This window comes from Oncorhynchus gorbuscha, unplaced genomic scaffold (assembly GCF_021184085.1).
Source record: "Oncorhynchus gorbuscha isolate QuinsamMale2020 ecotype Even-year unplaced genomic scaffold, OgorEven_v1.0 Un_scaffold_1444, whole genome shotgun sequence".
NCBI lineage: Eukaryota > Metazoa > Chordata > Actinopteri > Salmoniformes > Salmonidae > Oncorhynchus > Oncorhynchus gorbuscha.
Genome location: NW_025746223.1, coordinates 87501 through 108844, shown reverse-complemented (window position 1 = coordinate 108844; position 21344 = coordinate 87501). Strand labels below are relative to the sequence as shown.

General features: G+C 42.9%; 1 protein-coding gene across 1 annotated transcript in view; it reads left to right on the top strand.

Annotated features, from left to right (window-relative positions):
* Window positions 1-2847: 2847 nt before the first annotated feature.
* Window positions 2848-21344, top strand: part of LOC124022824 (enoyl-CoA delta isomerase 1, mitochondrial-like) — a 23082-nt gene continuing 4585 nt past the window's right edge. Inside the window, exons 1-4 of the mRNA XM_046337505.1 lie at window positions 2848-3000; window positions 14959-15084; window positions 20516-20643; window positions 20868-21014. Coding sequence (XP_046193461.1) covers window positions 2958-3000; window positions 14959-15084; window positions 20516-20643; window positions 20868-21014 — 444 coding nt within the window. The 5' untranslated portion in view covers window positions 2848-2957. The remainder of the gene's footprint in view (window positions 3001-14958; window positions 15085-20515; window positions 20644-20867; window positions 21015-21344) is intronic.

Here is a 21344-nt window from a genome sequence, read left to right as displayed (position 1 = left end):
TCTTCCTGGAGATCTACTGTCCTGTAGGTTTTCAGTCCAACCCTCTTCCTGGAGATCTACTGTCCTGTAGGTTTACAGTCCAACCCTCTTCCTGGAGATCTACTGTCCTGTAGGTTTACAGTCCAACCCTCTTCCTGGAGATCTACCTGGAGATTGATTTTGAGATGTGTCTGTTACTTGAACTCTGTGAAGCATTTATTTGGGCTGCAATGTCTGAGGCTGGTAACTAATGAACTTATCCTCTGCAGCAGAAGTAACTCTCGGTCTTTTCCTGTGGCAGTCCTCATGAGAGCCAGTTTCATCACAGCTCTTTTCCTGTGGCAGTCCTCATGAGAGCCAGTTTCATCATAGCTCTTTTCCTGTGGCAGTCCTCATGAGAGCCAGTTTCATCACAGCTCTTTTCCTGTGGCGGTCCTCATGAGATCCAGTTTCATCACAGCTCTTTCCTGTGGCGGTCCTCATGAGAGCCAGTTTCATCATAGCTCTTTCCTGTGGCGGTCCTCATGAGAGCCAGTTTCATCATAGCTCTTTCCTGTGGCGGTCCTCATGAGAGCCAGTTTCATCATAGCTCTTTCCTGTGGCAGTCCTCATGAGAGCCAGTTTCATCATAGCTCTTTCCTGTGGCAGTCCTCATGAGAGCCAGTTTCATCATAGCTCTTTCCTGTGGCGGTCCTCATGAGAGCCAGTTTCATCATAGCTCTTTCCTGTGGCAGTCCTCATGAGAGCCAGTTTCATCATAGCTCTTTCCTGTGGCAGTCCTCATGAGAGCCAGTTTCATCATAGCTCTTTCCTGTGGCGGTCCTCATGAGAGCCAGTTTCATCATAGCTCTTTCCTGTGGCAGTCCTCATGAGAGCCAGTTTCATCATAGCTCTTTCCTGTGGCGGTCCTCATGAGAGCCAGTTTCATCATAGCGCTTTCCTGTGGCGGTCCTCATGAGAGCCAGTTTCATCACAGCTCTTTCCTGTGGCGGTCCTCATGAGAGCCAGTTTCATCACAGCTCTTTCCTGTGGCGGTCCTCATGAGAGCCAGTTTCATCATAGCGCTTGATGGTTTTCACAACTGCACTTGAGTGTGCAAAGCTGTCTTCAAGGCAAATACCTCCCTAATGAATTCCCTACATAGTGCCCTAGTTCCAACCCTAATGAAGTCCCTACCTAGTGCCCTAGTTCCAACCCTAATGAATTCCTTACATAGTGCCCTAGTTCCAACCCTAATGAATTCCCTACATACTGCCCTAGTTCCAACCCTAATTAATTCCCTACCTAGTGCCCTAGTTCCAACCCAAATACCACCCTAATGAATTCCCTACATAGTGCCCTAGTTCCAACCCAAATATCACCCGAATGAATTCCCTACCTAGTGCCCTAGTTCCAACCCTAATGAATTCCCTACCTAGTGCCTTAGTTCCAACCCTAATGAATTCCCTACATAGTGCCCTAGTTCCAACCCTAATGAATTCCCTACCTAGTGCCCTAGTTCCAACCTAAATATCACCCTAATGAATTCCCTACATAGTGCACTACTTTGACCAGGGCATGTAGTTCCACTATGTAAGGAAGAGGGTGTCATTTGGGACCAATAGTCTGCATTACTGTACTCATATTGTTGCAACACCACTTCACGCCACCAGATGGCGTCAGAGCAGCAGCTCTGGACCGGGAGGACCTCTTTTACAGAGAAACATGAAGGTAGAGGCACCTGATCCATCGGTTGATTGATTGATCGATCAGTAGACTGGGAGGACCTCTTTTACAGAGAAACATGGAGGTAGAGGCACCTGATCCATCGGTTGATTGATTGATCGATCAGTAGACTGGGAGGACCTCTTTTACAGAGAAACATGGAGGTAGAGGCACCTGATCCTTCGGTTGATTGATTGATCGATCAGTAGACTGGGAGGACTTCTTTTACAGAGAAACATGGAGGTAGAGGCACCTGATCCATCGGTTGATTGATTGACCGATCAGTAGACTGGGAGGGACCTCTGCTGCAGAGGAACAAGGAAAGAGTCATCTGATCGATTGATTAGGTTTATGGTCCGTTAAGAGGAAGATTCCCTCCACTGCTCACCATAAGCTAATCACCATAACCTTTAGCCTTGATCCTGAACTTGGCGTAACAGTTAAGGTGTTGGCTTGATAGTTGTTAAACCTGGGTTCTCGTCTTGGTTGGGGCTACCCACCGAATTCACTACAATATGGTTGCATTGTATCTCCCCTTTAAAGCTTGAATCCTTAATTGAAACAACAACTAAGCGGGCACCCCACCTCTGTTTTGGTAAAAAAAAAGCTGAGGGATGCGCCTGGAGAAATGTAACCACTCTTAATACATTCAAAGCAAGAGCTATGTATGCAAAGACTGACCATCCATGATATCAAAATTATTGTTTTAACTATTTTGATTTTAGGATATATACAGTGTTTGTTGACATTTACTTTGTTTACAATCATTTGAGTATAACAAGCTTATATTTGGGGTTCTGATGAGGTACGAGAGTTGAACCAATAGTAAAACAAACATTAGTATCTAACTATGTACAACGACGGACTATAAAACATACAACATCAAGTCTTCAGTCCTTGACCCTGGAAGTAGTCTGTAACCAATCCCTGTCAAGCAACCCCCACTTTGTCAGTGGGTGAGTTCGTTTTGCATGGCCCGATACCCCGGGTTAGTTAAAGATTTTTAAAGAACAATGGAATCGTTTAAAAAACGGAAACTCCTCACCCTGGGCACCGGGCCTCGTTAAACGAGTTTGCCCAGTGTGGTTGATAGTCCGGCAGTCTGATAGGGTGAATCACGTTTTCAACACCCACAAAACACCGACAGTCACGGCGTTCACGTCCAATCAGATGCCAATACTGAGATGTTGGCCCCGCCTCCTCTGTAATCTCCTCCTCCAGAGCAGCCCAGCCGCAGTGTGTGCAGCCTGTTTGTGTCAACTTGACGGGTCGAGATGGCAAATGTGTTGAGAAATTCCGCAAAATTCGGGTTTTCAGGTATGTGAACTTACCTGACATTGAGTAGTAAGTACAGCAGGAATAGTTTAATAGCTATTTCTCCGGAGTTTTGATGGCCCATTTCGAGAACAAACATGAATATATGTGGTTAGATTGCATGGCTAAGTAGTTAGCTCGCCTCCCCTTCCCTGGTCTTCCAGAAACTAGAGCAAAGATCACAGGACGCTTGTGTCTGTCCTTGTGTCGCTTAATGTCACATTGTCAGTTTGCGTGGGCTATCTGGGATCTATCAACTAGCTAATATATAGTAGCTGTTATTGTAATTGTGAAAACATGTCTTGGGGTGTGCTATTTGTTCACGATTCATTCATCATCCATAATCATGGTAGCTTCCACATTTTAATGTAGAAGTGTTCAGAAACATCATCTATTCTTATTTACAATAAAAGTGACTCCAAAATGACAATACATTATTTACCCTTCATTTCTATTGGGCACCAAATCATCTGACACACAACCAAAACAAACAGCAAATACAACCAACCAGTTTGTAGAGTCACAGGGTTGATGTAGTCACTGTGTGCTAGAAATATGGGACCAAATACTCAACTTTAAACTACTACTAAACTAAGTGAATTTGCCCCAATACTTTTGGTCCCCTAAAATGTGAGGACTAAGTACAAAAAGTGCTCTAATATCTAAACGGGTCACCCGATATGGATGAAAATACCCTCAAATTAAAGCTGACAGCCTACACTTTAACCTCCTAGTCATTGTACCGTTTCAAATCCAAAGTAGAGTACAGAGCCACAACAACATGACACTGTATATAGTGACTAGGGCTCCAACAACAAGACACTGTATATAGTGACTAGGGCTCCAACATGACACTGTATATAGTGACTAGGGCTCCAACAACATGACACTGTATATAGTGACTAGGGCTCCAACAACATGTCACTGTATATAGTGACTAGGGCTCCAACAACATGTCACTGTATATAGTGACTAGGGCTCCAACATGACACTGTATATAGTGACTAGGGCTCCAACATGACACTGTATATAGTGACTAGGGCTCCAACAACATGACACTGTATATAGTGACTAGGGCTCCAACATGACACTGTATATAGTGACTAGGGCTCCAACATGACACTGTATATAGTGACTAGGGCTCCAACAACATGACACTGTATATAGTGACTAGGGCTCCAACATGACACTGTATATAGTGACTAGGGCTCCAACATGACACTGTATATAGTGACTAGGGCTCCAACAACATGACACTGTATATAGTGACTAGGGCTCCAACAACATGACACTGTATATAGTGACTAGGGCTCCAACAACATGACACTGTATATAGTGACTAGGGCTCCAACATGACACTGTATATAGTGACTAGGGCTCCAACATGACACTGTATATAGTGACTAGGGCTCCAACATGACACTGTATATAGTGACTAGGGCTCCAACATGACACTGTATATAGTGACTAGGGCTCCAACATGACACTGTATATAGTGACTAGGGCTCCAACATGACACTGTATATAGTGACTAGGGCTCCAACAACATGACACTGTATATAGTGACTAGGGCTCCAACAACATGACACTGTATATAGTGACTAGGGCTCCAACAACATGACACTGTATATAGTGACTAGGGCTCCAACATGACACTGTATATAGTGACTAGGGCTCCAACAACATGACACTGTATATAGTGACTAGGGCTCCAACAACATGACACTGTATATAGTGACTAGGGCTCCAACATGACACTGTATATAGTGACTAGGGCTCCAACATGACACTGTATATAGTGACTAGGGCTCCAACAACATGACACTGTATATAGTGACTAGGGCTCCAACATGACACTGTATATAGTGACTAGGGCTCCAACAACATGACACTGTATATAGTGACTAGGGCTCCAACAACATGACACTGTATATAGTGACTAGGGCTCCAACATGACACTGTATATAGTGACTAGGGCTCCAACAACATGACACTGTATATAGTGACTAGGGCTCCAACAACATGACACTGTATATAGTGACTAGGGCTCCAACAACATGACACTGTATATAGTGACTAGGGCTCCAACAACATGACACTGTATATAGTGACTAGGGCTCCAACAACATGACACTGTATATAGTGACTAGGGCTCCAACATGACACTGTATATAGTGACTAGGGCTCCAACAACATGACACTGTATATAGTGACTAGGGCTCCAACAACATGACACTGTATATAGTGACTAGGGCTCCAACAACATGACACTGTATATAGTGACTAGGGCTCCAACAACATGACACTGTATATAGTGACTAGGGCTCCAACATGACACTGTATATAGTGACTAGGGCTCCAACATGACACTGTATATAGTGACTAGGGCTCCAACAACATGACACTGTATATAGTGACTAGGGCTCCAACATGACACTGTATATAGTGACTAGGGCTCCAACAACATGACACTGTATATAGTGACTAGGGCTCCAACAACATGACACTGTATATAGTGACTAGGGCTCCAACATGACACTGTATATAGTGACTAGGGCTCCAACATGACACTGTATATAGTGACTAGGGCTCCAACATGACACTGTATATAGTGACTAGGGCTCCAACATGACACTGTATATAGTGACTAGGGCTCCAACATGACACTGTATATAGTGACTAGGACTCCAACATGACACTGTATATAGTGACTAGGGCTCCAACATGACACTGTATATAGTGACTAGGGCTCCAACATGACACTGTATATAGTGACTAGGGCTCCAACATGACACTGTATATAGTGACTAGGACTCCAACATGACACTGTATATAGTGACTAGGGCTCCAACAACATGACACTGTATATAGTGACTAGGGCTCCAACATGACACTGTATATAGTGACTAGGGCTCCAACAACATGACACTGTATATAGTGACTAGGGCTCCAACATGACACTGTATATAGTGACTAGGACTCCAACATGACACTGTATATAGTGACTAGGGCTCCAACATGACACTGTATATAGTGACTAGGACTCCAACATGACACTGTATATAGTGACTAGGGCTCCAACAACATGACACTGTATATAGTGACTAGGGCTCCAACATGACACTGTATATAGTGACTAGGGCTCCAACAACATGACACTGTATATAGTGACTAGGGCTCCAACAACATGACACTGTATATAGTGACTAGGGCTCCAACATGACACTGTATATAGTGACTAGGGCTCCAACATGACACTGTATATAGTGACTAGGGCTCCAACATGACACTGTATATAGTGACTAGGGCTCCAACAACATGACACTGTATATAGTGACTAGGGCTCCAACATGACACTGTATATAGTGACTAGGGCTCCAACATGACACTGTATATAGTGACTAGGGCTCCAACATGACACTGTATATAGTGACTAGGGCTCCAACATGACACTGTATATAGTGACTAGGGCTCCAACATGACACTGTATGTAGTGACTAGGGCTCCAACATGACACTGTATATAGTGACTAGGGCTCCAACAACATGACACTGTATATAGTGACTAGGGCTCCAACAACATGACACTGTATATAGTGACTAGGGCTCCAACAACATGACACTGTATATAGTGACTAGGGCTCCAACAACATGACACTGTATATAGTGACTAGGGCTCCAACATGACACTGTATATAGTGACTAGGACTCCAACAACATGACACTGTATATAGTGACTAGGGCTCCAACATGACACTGTATATAGTGACTAGGGCTCCAACATGACACTGTATATAGTGACTAGGGCTCCAACAACAAGACACTGTATATAGTGACTAGGGCTCCAACATGACACTGTATATAGTGACTAGGGCTCAACAACATGACACTGTATATAGTGACTAGGGCTCCAACAACATGTCACTGTATATAGTGACTAGGGCTCCAACATGACACTGTATATAGTGACTAGGGCTCCAACAACATGACACTGTATATAGTGACTAGGGCTCCAACATGACACTGTATATAGTGACTAGGGCTCCAACATGACACTGTATATAGTGACTAGGGCTCCAACAACATGACACTGTATATAGTGACTAGGGCTCCAACATGACACTGTATATAGTGACTAGGGCTCCAACATGACACTGTATATAGTGACTAGGGCTCCAACATGACACTGTATATAGTGACTAGGGCTCCAACAACATGACACTGTATATAGTGACTAGGGCTCCAACATGACACTGTATATAGTGACTAGGGCTCCAACAACATGACACTGTATATAGTGACTAGGGCTCCAACAACATGACACTGTATATAGTGACTAGGGCTCCAACAACATGACACTGTATATAGTGACTAGGGCTCCAACATGACACTGTATATAGTGACTAGGGCTCCAACATGACACTGTATATAGTGACTAGGGCTCCAACATGACACTGTATATAGTGACTAGGGCTCCAACATGACACTGTATATAGTGACTAGGGCTCCAACATGACACTGTATATAGTGACTAGGGCTCCAACATGACACTGTATATAGTGACTAGGGCTCCAACATGACACTGTATATAGTGACTAGGGCTCCAACATGACACTGTATATAGTGACTAGGGCTCCAACATGACACTGTATATAGTGACTAGGGCTCCAACAACATGACACTGTATATAGTGACTAGGGCTCCAACATGACACTGTATATAGTGACTAGGGCTCCAACAACATGACACTGTATATAGTGACTAGGGCTCCAACAACATGACACTGTATATAGTGACTAGGGCTCCAACAACATGTCACTGTATATAGTGACTAGGGCTCCAACATGACACTGTATATAGTGACTAGGACTCCAACAACATGACACTGTATATAGTGACTAGGGCTCCAACATGACACTGTATATAGTGACTAGGGCTCCAACATGACACTGCATATAGTGACTAGGGCTCCAACATGACACTGTATATAGTGACTAGGGCTCCAACAACATGACACTGTATATAGTGACTAGGGCTCCAACAACATGACACTGTATATAGTGACTAGGGCTCCAACAACATGTCACTGTATATAGTGACTAGGGCTCCAACATGTCACTGTATATAGTGACTAGGGCTCCAACATGACACTCTATATAGTGACTAGGGCTCCAACAACATGACACTGTATATAGTGACTAGGGCTCCAACAACATGACACTGTATATAGTGACTAGGGCTCCAACAACATGACACTGTATATAGTGACTAGGGCTCCAACAACATGTCACTGTATATAGTGACTAGGGCTCCAACATGTCACTGTATATAGTGACTAGGGCTCCAACATGACACTGTATATAGTGACTAGGGCTCCAACATGACACTGTATATAGTGACTAGGGCTCCAACAACATGTCACTGTATATAGTGACTAGGGCTCCAACAACATGTCACTGTATATAGTGACTAGGGCTCCAACATGACACTGTATATAGTGACTAGGGCTCCAACATGACACTGTATATAGTGACTAGGGCTCCAACAACATGACACTGTATATAGTGACTAGGGCTCCAACATGACACTGTATATAGTGACTAGGGCTCCAACATGACACTGTATATAGTGACTAGGGCTCCAACATGACACTGTATATAGTGACTAGGGCTCCAACATGACACTGTATATAGTGACTAGGGCTCCAACATGACACTGTATATAGTGACTAGGGCTCCAACATGACACTGTATATAGTGACTAGGGCTCCAACATGACACTGTATATAGTGACTAGGGCTCCAACAACATGACACTGTATATAGTGACTAGGGCTCCAACAACATGACACTGTATATAGTGACTAGGGCTCCAACAACATGACACTGTATATAGTGACTAGGGCTCCAACAACATGTCACTGTATATAGTGACTAGGGCTCCAACATGTCACTGTATATAGTGACTAGGGCTCCAACATGACACTGTATATAGTGACTAGGGCTCCAACATGACACTGCATATAGTGACTAGGGCTCCAACATGACACTGTATATAGTGACTAGGGCTCCAACAACATGACACTGTATATAGTGACTAGGGCTCCAACATGACACTGTATATAGTGACTAGGGCTCCAACATGACACTGTATATAGTGACTAGGGCTCCAACATGACACTGTATATAGTGACTAGGGCTCCAACATGACACTGTATATAGTGACTAGGGCTCCAACATGACACTGTATATAGTGACTAGGGCTCCAACAACATGACACTGTATATAGTGACTAGGGCTCCAACAACATGTCACTGTATATAGTGACTAGGGCTCCAACAACATGTCACTGTATATAGTGACTAGGGCTCCAACATGACACTGTATATAGTGACTAGGGCTCCAACATGACACTGTATATAGTGACTAGGGCTCCAACAACATGACACTGTATATAGTGACTAGGGCTCCAACATGACACTGTATATAGTGACTAGGGCTCCAACATGACACTGTATATAGTGACTAGGGCTCCAACATGACACTGTATATAGTGACTAGGGCTCCAACATGACACTGTATATAGTGACTAGGGCTCCAACATGACACTGTATATAGTGACTAGGGCTCCAACATGACACTGTATATAGTGACTAGGGCTCCAACATGACACTGTATATAGTGACTAGGGCTCCAACATGACACTGTATATAGTGACTAGGGCTCCAACATGACACTGTATATAGTGACTAGGGCTCCAACAACATGACACTGTATATAGTGACTAGGGCTCCAACAACATGACACTGTATATAGTGACTAGGGCTCCAACAACATGACACTGTATATAGTGACTAGGGCTCCAACAACATGTCACTGTATATAGTGACTAGGGCTCCAACATGTCACTGTATATAGTGACTAGGGCTCCAACATGACACTGTATATAGTGACTAGGGCTCCAACATGACACTGCATATAGTGACTAGGGCTCCAACATGACACTGTATATAGTGACTAGGGCTCCAACAACATGACACTGTATATAGTGACTAGGGCTCCAACATGACACTGTATATAGTGACTAGGGCTCCAACATGACACTGTATATAGTGACTAGGGCTCCAACATGACACTGTATATAGTGACTAGGGCTCCAACATGACACTGTATATAGTGACTAGGGCTCCAACATGACACTGTATATAGTGACTAGGGCTCCAACAACATGACACTGTATATAGTGACTAGGGCTCCAACAACATGTCACTGTATATAGTGACTAGGGCTCCAACAACATGTCACTGTATATAGTGACTAGGGCTCCAACATGACACTGTATATAGTGACTAGGGCTCCAACATGACACTGTATATAGTGACTAGGGCTCCAACAACATGACACTGTATATAGTGACTAGGGCTCCAACATGACACTGTATATAGTGACTAGGGCTCCAACATGACACTGTATATAGTGACTAGGGCTCCAACATGACACTGTATATAGTGACTAGGGCTCCAACATGACACTGTATATAGTGACTAGGGCTCCAACATGACACTGTATATAGTGACTAGGGCTCCAACATGACACTGTATATAGTGACTAGGGCTCCAACATGACACTGTATATAGTGACTAGGGCTCCAACATGACACTGTATATAGTGACTAGGGCTCCAACATGACACTGTATATAGTGACTAGGGCTCCAACATGACACTGTATATAGTGACTAGGGCTCCAACATGACACTGTATATAGTGACTAGGGCTCCAACATGACACTGTATATAGTGACTAGGGCTCCAACATGACACTGTATATAGTGACTAGGGCTCCAACAACATGACACTGTATATAGTGACTAGGGCTCCAACATGACACTGTATATAGTGACTAGGCTCCAACAACATGACACTGTATATAGTGACTAGGGCTCCAACAACATGACACTGTATATAGTGACTAGGGCTCCAACAACATGACACTGTATATAGTGACTAGGGCTCCAACATGACACTGTATATAGTGACTAGGGCTCCAACATGACACTGTATATAGTGACTAGGGCTCCAACATGACACTGTATATAGTGACTAGGGCTCCAACATGACACTGTATATAGTGACTAGGGCTCCAACATGACACTGTATATAGTGACTAGGGCTCCAACATGACACTGTATATAGTGACTAGGGCTCCAACATGACACTGTATATAGTGACTAGGGCTCCAACAACATGACACTGTATATAGTGACTAGGGCTCCAACATGACACTGTATATAGTGACTAGGGCTCCAACAACATGACACTGTATATAGTGACTAGGGCTCCAACAACATGACACTGTATATAGTGACTAGGGCTCCAACATGACACTGTATATAGTGACTAGGGCTCCAACATGACACTGTATATAGTGACTAGGGCTCCAACAACATGACACTGTATATAGTGACTAGGGCTCCAACAACATGACACTGTATATAGTGACTAGGGCTCCAACATGACACTGTATATAGTGACTAGGGCTCCAACATGACACTGTATATAGTGACTAGGGCTCCAACATGACACTGTATATAGTGACTAGGGCTCCAACATGACACTGTATATAGTGACTAGGGCTCCAACATGACACTGTATATAGTGACTAGGCTCCAACAACATGACACTGTATATAGTGACTAGGGCTCCAACAACATGTCACTGTATATAGTGACTAGGGCTCCAACAACATGTCACTGTATATAGTGACTAGGGCTCCAACATGACACTGTATATAGTGACTAGGGCTCCAACATGACACTGTATATAGTGACTAGGGCTCCAACATGACACTGTATATAGTGACTAGGGCTCCAACATGACACTGTATATAGTGACTAGGGCTCCAACAACATGACACTGTATATAGTGACTAGGGCTCCAACAACATGTCACTGTATATAGTGACTAGGCTCCAACAACATGTCACTGTATATAGTGACTAGGGCTCCAACATGACACTGTATATAGTGACTAGGGCTCCAACATGACACTGTATATAGTGACTAGGGCTCCAACAACATGACACTGTATATAGTGACTAGGGCTCCAACATGACACTGTATATAGTGACTAGGGCTCCAACATGACACTGTATATAGTGACTAGGGCTCCAACATGACACTGTATATAGTGACTAGGGCTCCAACATGACACTGTATATAGTGACTAGGGCTCCAACATGACACTGTATATAGTGACTAGGGCTCCAACATGACACTGTATATAGTGACTAGGGCTCCAACATGACACTGTATATAGTGACTAGGGCTCCAACATGACACTGTATATAGTGACTAAGGCTCCAACATGACACTGTATATAGTGACTAGGGCTCCAACATGACACTGTATATAGTGACTAGGCTCCAACATGACACTGTATATAGTGACTAGGGCTCCAACAACATGACACTGTATATAGTGACTAGGGCTCCAACATGACACTGTATATAGTGACTAGGGCTCCAACATGACACTGTATATAGTGACTAGGGCTCCAACATGACACTGTATATAGTGACTAGGGCTCCAACAACATGACACTGTATATAGTGACTAGGGCTCCAACATGACACTGTATATAGTGACTAGGGCTCCAACATGACACTGTATATAGTGACTAGGGCTCCAACATGACACTGTATATAGTGACTAGGGCTCCAACATGACACTGTATATAGTGACTAGGGCTCCAACATGACACTGTATATAGTGACTAGGGCTCCAACATGACACTGTATATAGTGACTAGGGCTCCAACAACATGACACTGTATATAGTGACTAGGGCTCCAACATGACACTGTATATAGTGACTAGGGCTCCAACATGACACTGTATATAGTGACTAGGGCTCCAACATGACACTGTATATAGTGACTAGGGCTCCAACATGACACTGTATATAGTGACTAGGGCTCCAACAACATGACACTGTATATAGTGACTAGGGCTCCAACATGACACTGTATATAGTGACTAGGGCTCCAACATGACACTGTATATAGTGACTAGGGCTCCAACATGACACTGTATATAGTGACTAGGGCTCCAACAACATGTCACTGTATATAGTGACTAGGGCTCCAACATGACACTGTATATAGTGACTAGGGCTCCAACATGACACTGTATATAGTGACTAGGGCTCCAACAACATGACACTGTATATAGTGACTATGGCTCCAACAACATGACACTGTATATAGTGACTAGGGCTCCAACATGACACTGTATATAGTGACTAGGGCTCCAACATGACACTGTATATAGTGACTAGGGCTCCAACATGACACTGTATATAGTGACTAGGGCTCCAACAACATGACACTGTATATAGTGACTAGGGCTCCAACATGACACTGTATATAGTGACTAGGGCTCCAACAACATGACACTGTATATAGTGACTAGGGCTTCAACAACATGACACTGTATATAGTGACTAGGGCTCCAACAACATGACACTGTATATAGTGACTAGGGCTCCAACATGACACTGTATATAGTGACTAGGGCTCCAACATGACACTGTATATAGTGACTAGGGCTCCAACAACATGACACTGTATATAGTGACTAGGGCTCCATCCAAGGTCACGTGGTTTCAGTGACGATGTCAACTATCATTATTCCACCCCCTCATTGTTATATCGTTATATTTAATTGTTTTATTATATCGTTCTATTATATTGTTATATTGTTATATTATTTTATTATATTGTTATATTATATTGTTATATTATTTTATTATATTGTTATATTATATTGTTATATTATTTTATTATATTGTTATATTGTTATATTATATTGTTATATTATTTTATTATATTGTTATATTATATTGTTATATTATTATATTATATTGTTATATTATTTTATTATATTGTTATATTATTTTATTATATTGTTATATTATATTGTTATATTATATTGTTATATTATATTGTTATATTATATTGTTATATTATATTGTTATATTATTTTATTATATTGTTATATTATATTGTTATATTATATTGTTATATTATATTGTTATATTATTTTATTATATTGTTATATTATATTATTATATTGTTATATTATTTTATTATATTGTTATATTATTTTATTATATTGTTATATTATTTTATTATATTGTTATATTATTTTATTATATTGTTATATTATATTGTTATATTATATTGTTATATTATATTGTTATATTATATTGTTATATTGTTATATTATATTGTTATATTATATTATTATATTGTTATTATTTTATTATATTGTTATATTATATTGTTATATTATTTTATTATATTGTTATATTATTTTATTATATTGTTATATTATTTTATTATATTGTTATATTATATTGTTATTATTAAGTTAATTTGTTATTATGTTATATTATGTTATTTTATAATGTTATATTATGTTATTTTATAATGTTATATTATGTTATTTTATAATGTTATTTTATATTGTTATATTATTTTATTATATTGTTATATTATATTGTTATATTATATTGTTATATTATATTGTTATATTATATTGTTATATTATTTTATTATATTGTTATATTATATTGTTATATTATATTGTTATATTATATTGTTATATTATATTGTTATATTATTTTATTATATTGTTATATTATTTTATTATATTGTTATATTATTTTATTATATTGTTATATTATATTGTTATATTATATTATTTTATTATATTGTTATATTATTTTATTATATTGTTATATTATATTGTTATATTATATTGTTATTATTAAGTTAATTTGTTATATTGTTATATTATGTTATTTTATATTGTTATATTATGTTATTTTATATTGTTATATTATGTTATTTTATAATGTTATATTATGATTTTATATTGTTTTATGATATTGTTGTTCTTTGGCAGGTGTGTTGTCCCAGTTGTCCAACCACAGTAGACATGGGAGAGAGTGTGTGTCGCCGTGCTTCTCTCTGCAGCAGAGAAACAGCTCTACCTCACCTAAGATCAAGGTGGACCTGGACAACAGTACAGGTAAACCCCTGCACAGCTTCTTTACCTGTCCCAAATGGCACCCTGTCCCCTACATCAGGGTAGACAGTCCTGGTCCTGGAGGTACTGTTTACATCAGGGTAGACAGTCCTGGAGACCACAGGTAGTGTTTACATCAGGGTAGACAGTCCTGGTCCTGGAGGTACTGTTTACATCAGGGTAGACAGTCCTGGTCCTGGAGGTACTGTTTACATCAGGGTAGACAGCCCTGGTCCTGGAGGTCTCAGGTACTGTTTACATCAGGGTAGACAGCCCTGGTCCTGGAGGTCTCCGGTACTGTTTACATCAGGGTAGACAGCCCTGGTCCTGGAGGTCTCAGGTACTGTTTACATCAGGGTAGACAGCCCTGGTCCTGGAGGTCTCCGGTACTGTTTACATCAGGGTAGACAGCCCTGGTCCTGGAGGTGCTGTTTACATCAGGGTAGACAGCCCTGGTCCTGGAGGTGCTGTTTACATCAGGGTAGACAGTCCTGGTCCTGGAGACAACAGGTACTGTTTACATCAGGGTAGACAGTCCTGGAGGTACTGTTTACATCAGGGTAGACAGTCCTGGTCCTGGAGGTACTGTTTACATCAGGGTAGACAGCCCTGGTCCTGGAGGTACTGTTTACATCAGGGTAGACAGTCCTGGAGGTCTCAGGTACTGTTTACTTCAGGGTAGACAGCCCTGGTCCTGGAGGTCTCAGGTACTGTTTACATCAGGGTAGACAGTCCTGGAGGTCTCAGGTACTGTTTACATCAGGGTAGACAGTCCTGGTGCTGGAGGTCTCAGGTACTGTTTACATCAGGGTAGACAGTCCTGGTCCTGGAGGTCTCAGGTACTGTTTACTTCAGGGTATACAGCCCTGGTCCTGGAGACAACAGGTATTGTTTACATCAGGGTAGACAGCCCTGGTCCTGGAGACAACAGGTATTGTTTACATCAGGGTAGACAGTCGTGGAGGTCTCAGGTACTGTTTACATCAGGGTAGACAGCCCTGGTCCTGGAGGTACTGTTTACATCAGGGTAGACAGTCCTGGTCCTGGAGGTACTGTTTACATCAGGGTAGACAGCCCTGGTCCTGGAGTTCTCAGGTACTGTTTACATCAGGGTAGACAGCCCTGGTCCTGGAGGTACTGTTTACATCAGGGTAGACAGTCCTGGTCCTGGAGGTACTGTTTACATCAGGGTAGACAGTCCTGGAGGTCTCAGGTACTGTTTACTTCAGGGTAGACAGCCCTGATCCTGGAGGTCTCAGGTACTGTTTACATCAGGGTATACAGCCCTGGTCCTGGAGACAACAGGTATTGTTTACATCAGGGTAGACAGCCCTGGTCCTGGAGACAACAGGTATTGTTTACATCAGGGTAGACAGCCCTGGTCCTGGAGGTCTCAGGTATTGTTTACATCAGGGTAGACAGTCCTGGTCCTGGAGGTACTGTTTACTTCAGGGTAGACAGCCCTGATCCTGGAGGTCTCAGGTACTGTTTACATCAGGGTATACAGCCCTGGTCCTGGAGACAACAGGTATTGTTTACATCAGGGTAGACAGCCCTGGTCCTGGAGACAACAGGTATTGTTTACATCAGGGTAGACAGTCGTGGAGGTCTCAGGTACTGTTTACATCAGGGTAGACAGCCCTGGTCCTGGAGGTACTGTTTACATCAGGGTAGACAGTCCTGGAGGTCTCAGGTACTGTTTACATCAGGGTAGACAGCCCTGGTCCTGGAGGTACTGTTTACATCAGGGTAGACAGTCCTGGTCCTGGAGGTACTGTTTACATCAGGGTAGACAGCCCTGGTCCTGGAGGTACTGTTTACATCAGGGTAGACAGTCCTGGTCCTGGAGGTACTGTTTACATCAGGGTAGACAGCCCTGGTCCTGGAGGTACTGTTTACATCAGGGTAGACAGTCCTGGTCCTGGAGGTCTCAGGTACTGTTTACATCAGGGTAGACAGTCCTGGTCCTGGAGGTACTGTTTACATCAGGGTAGACAGCCCTGGTCCTGGGGGTCTCCGGTACTGTTTACATCAGGGTAGACAGCCCTGGTCCTGGAGGTACTGTTTACATCAGGGTAGGCAGTCCTGGTCCTGGAGGTACTGTTTACATCAGGGTAGACAGTCCTGGTCCTGGAGGTACTGTTTACATCAGGGTAGACAGTCCTGGTCCTGGAGACCAGACGTACTGTTTACATCAGGGTAGACAGCCCTGGTCCTGGAGACCAGACGTACTGTTTACATCAAGGTAGACAGCCCTGGTCCTGGAGGTCTCAGGTAATGTTTACATCAGGGTAGACAGTCCTGGTCCTGGAGGTGCTGTTTACATCAGGGTAGACAGCCCTGGTCCTGGAGGTCTCAGGTACTGTTTACATCAGGGTAGACAGCCCTGGTCCTGGAGGTACTGTTTACATCAGGGTAGACCGCCCTGGTCCTGGAGGTACTGTTTACATCAGGGTAGACAGTCCTGGTCCTGGAGGTACTGTTTACATCAGGGTAGACAGCCCTGGTCCTGGAGGTACTGTTTACATCAGGGTATACAGTCCTGGAGGTCTCAGATACTGTTTACATCAGGGTAGACAGCCCTGGTCCTGGAGGTCTCAGGTACTGTTTACATCAGGGTAGACAGCCCTGGTCCTGGAGGTCTCAGGTACTGTTTACATCAGGGTAGACAGCCCTGGTCCTGGAGGTACTGTTTACATCAGGGTAGACAGCCCTGGTCCTGGAGGTCTCAGGTACTGTTTCCATCAGGGTAGACAGCCCTGGTCCTGGAGGTCTCAGGTATTGTTTACATCAGGGTAGACAGCCCTGGTCCTGGAGGTCTCAGGTACTGTTTACATCAGGGTAGACAGCCCTGGTCCTGGAGGTACTGTTTACATCAGGGTAGACAGTCCTGGAGGTCTCCGGTACTTCATGGTTTTGATTTAACCGACCTGGAAGACCAGGGGTGTGGAATTTAGGAAATCACTGAACTGATATATTGTTATATTGTTGTAACTACACCCCAAAAAATCTAAATGTCTCAGATTTTCCCCAGACCTCATGAATGGTCTCCTGATGTGGTTTCAGCGTTGGTGTGGACTTCCAATTGTGTTGTTTTTTCTTCTATCAAACAAATGTGATTTTGAGAGTGAAAACCTGGGAAAAAGAAATGGAATCAGGCAATAATTGTAATCGTTTTTTATAGGGCCCTCTTCCCTATATAGTGTACTATTTTAACCACAGCCCTATATATGTATTTGTTATAGGGCCCTCTTCCCTATATAGTGTACTATTTTAACCACAGCCCTATATATGTATTTGTTATAGGGCCCTCTTCCCTATATAGTGTACTATTTTAACCACAGCCCTATATATGTATTTGTTATAGGGCCCTCTTCCCTATATAGTGTACTATTTTAACCACAGCCCTATATATGTATTTGTTATAGGGCCCTCTTCCCTATATAGTGTACTATTTTAACCACAGCCCTATATATGTATTTGTTATAGGGCCCTCTTCCCTATATAGTGTACTATTTTAACCACAGCCCTATATATGTATTTGTTATAGGGCCCTCTTCCCTATATAGTGTACTATTTTAACCACAGCCCTATATATGTATTTGTTATAGGGCCCTCTTCCCTATATAGTGTACTATTTTAACCACAGCCCTATATATGTATTTGTTATAGGGCCCTCTGCCCTATATAGTGTACTATTTTAACCACAGCCCTATATATGTATTTGTTATAGGGCCCTCTGCCCTATATAGTGTACTATTTTAACCACAGCCCTATATATGTATTTGTTATAGGGCCCTCTGCCCTATATAGTGTACTATTTTAACCACAGCCCTATATATGTATTTGTTATAGGGCCCTCTGCCCTATATAGTGTACTATTTTAACCACAGCCCTATATATGTATTTGTTATAGGGCCCTCTGCCCTATATAGTGTACTATTTTAACCACAGCCCTATATATGTATTTGTTATAGGGCCCTCTTCCCAACATAGTGTACTATTTTAACCACAGCCCTATATATGTATTTGTTATAGGGCCCTCTGCCCTACATAGTGTATTATTTTAACCACCACCCTATATATGTATTTGTTATAGGGCCCTCTTCCCAACATAGTGTACTATTTTAACCACAGCCCTATATATGTATTTGTTATAGGGCCCTCTGCCCTACATAGTGTACTATTTTAACCACAGCCCTATATATGTATTTGTTATAGGGCCCTCTTCCCTATATAGTGTACTATTTTAACCACAGCCCTATATATGTATTTGTTATAGGGCCCTCTTCCCTATATAGTGTACTATTTTAACCACAGCCCTATATATGTATTTGTTATAGGGCCCTCTTCCCTATATAGTGTACTATTTTAACCACAGCCCTATATATGTATTTGTTATAGGGCCCTCTTCCCTATATAGTGTACTATTTTAACCACAGCCCTATATATGTATTTGTTATAGGGCCCTCTTCCCTATATAGTGTACTATTTTAACCACAGCCCTATATATGTATTTGTTATAGGGCCCTCTGCCCTATATAGTGTACTATTTTAACCACAGCCCTATATATGTATTTGTTATAGGGCCCTCTTCCCTATATAGTGTACTATTTTAACCACAGCCCTATATATGTATTTGTTATAGGGCCCTCTGCCCTACATAGTGTACTATTTTAACCACAGCCCTATATATGTATTTGTTATAGGGCCCTCTGCCCTACATAGTGTACTATTTTAACCACAGCCCTATATATGTATTTGTTATAGGGCCCTCTGCCCTATATAGTGTACTATTTTAACCACAGCCCTATATATGTATTTGTTATAGGGCCCTCTGCCCTATATAGTGTACTATTTTAACCACAGCCCTATATATGTGTTTTATTCAACCTTTATTTAACTGCCAAGTCAGTTTTAAGAACAAATTCTTATTTGGGTCAGACCTGGAGGACAGGTTACGGTTTTCACCACAGGGATTAGGCTGCTATTGGTTGTCTCCCTCTCCTTTCATCCCTCCTCATCCCCCTCCCCCTCCTCCTCCTCCCTCTCCTCCTCCCCCTCCCCCTCCCTCTCCTTTCCTCCCTCTCATCCCTCCTCATCCATTTCCTCCTCCCTCTCCCCTCCTCATCCATTTCCTCCTCCCTCTCCCCTCCTCCTCCCCATCCTTTCCTCCCTCCTCCTCCTCCCTCCACATCCCCCTCCCTCTCCTCCTCCCTCCTCCCTCTCCCCCTCATCCCTCTCCCCTCCTCCCTCTCCCCCTCTCATCCCCCTCCCTCTCCCCCCTCTCCTCCTCCTCCTCCCTCCCCACTCTCATCCCCCTCCTCCTCCCTCTCCCCCTCTCCCCTCCTCCTCCCTCTCCCACTCTCATCCCCCTCTCATCCCCCTCCTCCCTCCCCTCCTCATCCCTCTCCCCCTCCTCCTCCCTCTCTAGGTGTAGCTGTGTTGAGGATGCAGAGCCCCCCTGTCAACAGTCTGAGTCTGGACTTCCTCACTGAGTTCTGTATCAATCTGGAGAAACTAGAGATGGATAAGAGTTGTAGAGGTCTGATCATCACCTCGGTCAGTACACACACACACACACACACACACACACACACACACACACACACACACACACACACACACACACACACACACACACACACACACACACACACACACACACACACACACACACACACACACACACACACACACACACACACACACACACACACACACACACACGTCCTGTCACAAAACCATGATACACACTATAACTCCCCCTGTGTGTGGTGTCCCAGACCCTCTCCAAGGTGTTCTCTGCGGGGCTAGACATCATGGAGATGTATGGGAAAAGTCCGGAGCGCTGTGGAGAGTTCTGGAAGGCTGTTCAGGAGATGTGGCTCAAACTCTACGGATCCAACATGGCCACCATAGCTGCCATCAACGTGAGTCAGCACACCCAGACGTCTCTGTCTGTTTCTGTGTCTCTGTCTCTGTGTCTGTGTCTCTGTCTGTCTCTGTGTCTCTGACTGTGTCTCTGTCTCTGTCTCTGACTGTGTCTCTGACTGTGTCTCTGACTGTGTCTCTGACTGTCTCTGACTGTCTCTCTGACTGTCTCTCTGACTGTTTCTCTGTCTGTTTCTCTGTCTGTTTCTCTGTCTGTTTCTCTGTCTGTTTCTCTGTCTGTTTCTCTGTCTGTTTCTCTGTCTGTGTCTCTGTCTGTGTCTCTGTCTCTGTGTCTCTGTCTGTGTCTCTGTCTGTGTCTCTGTCTGTTG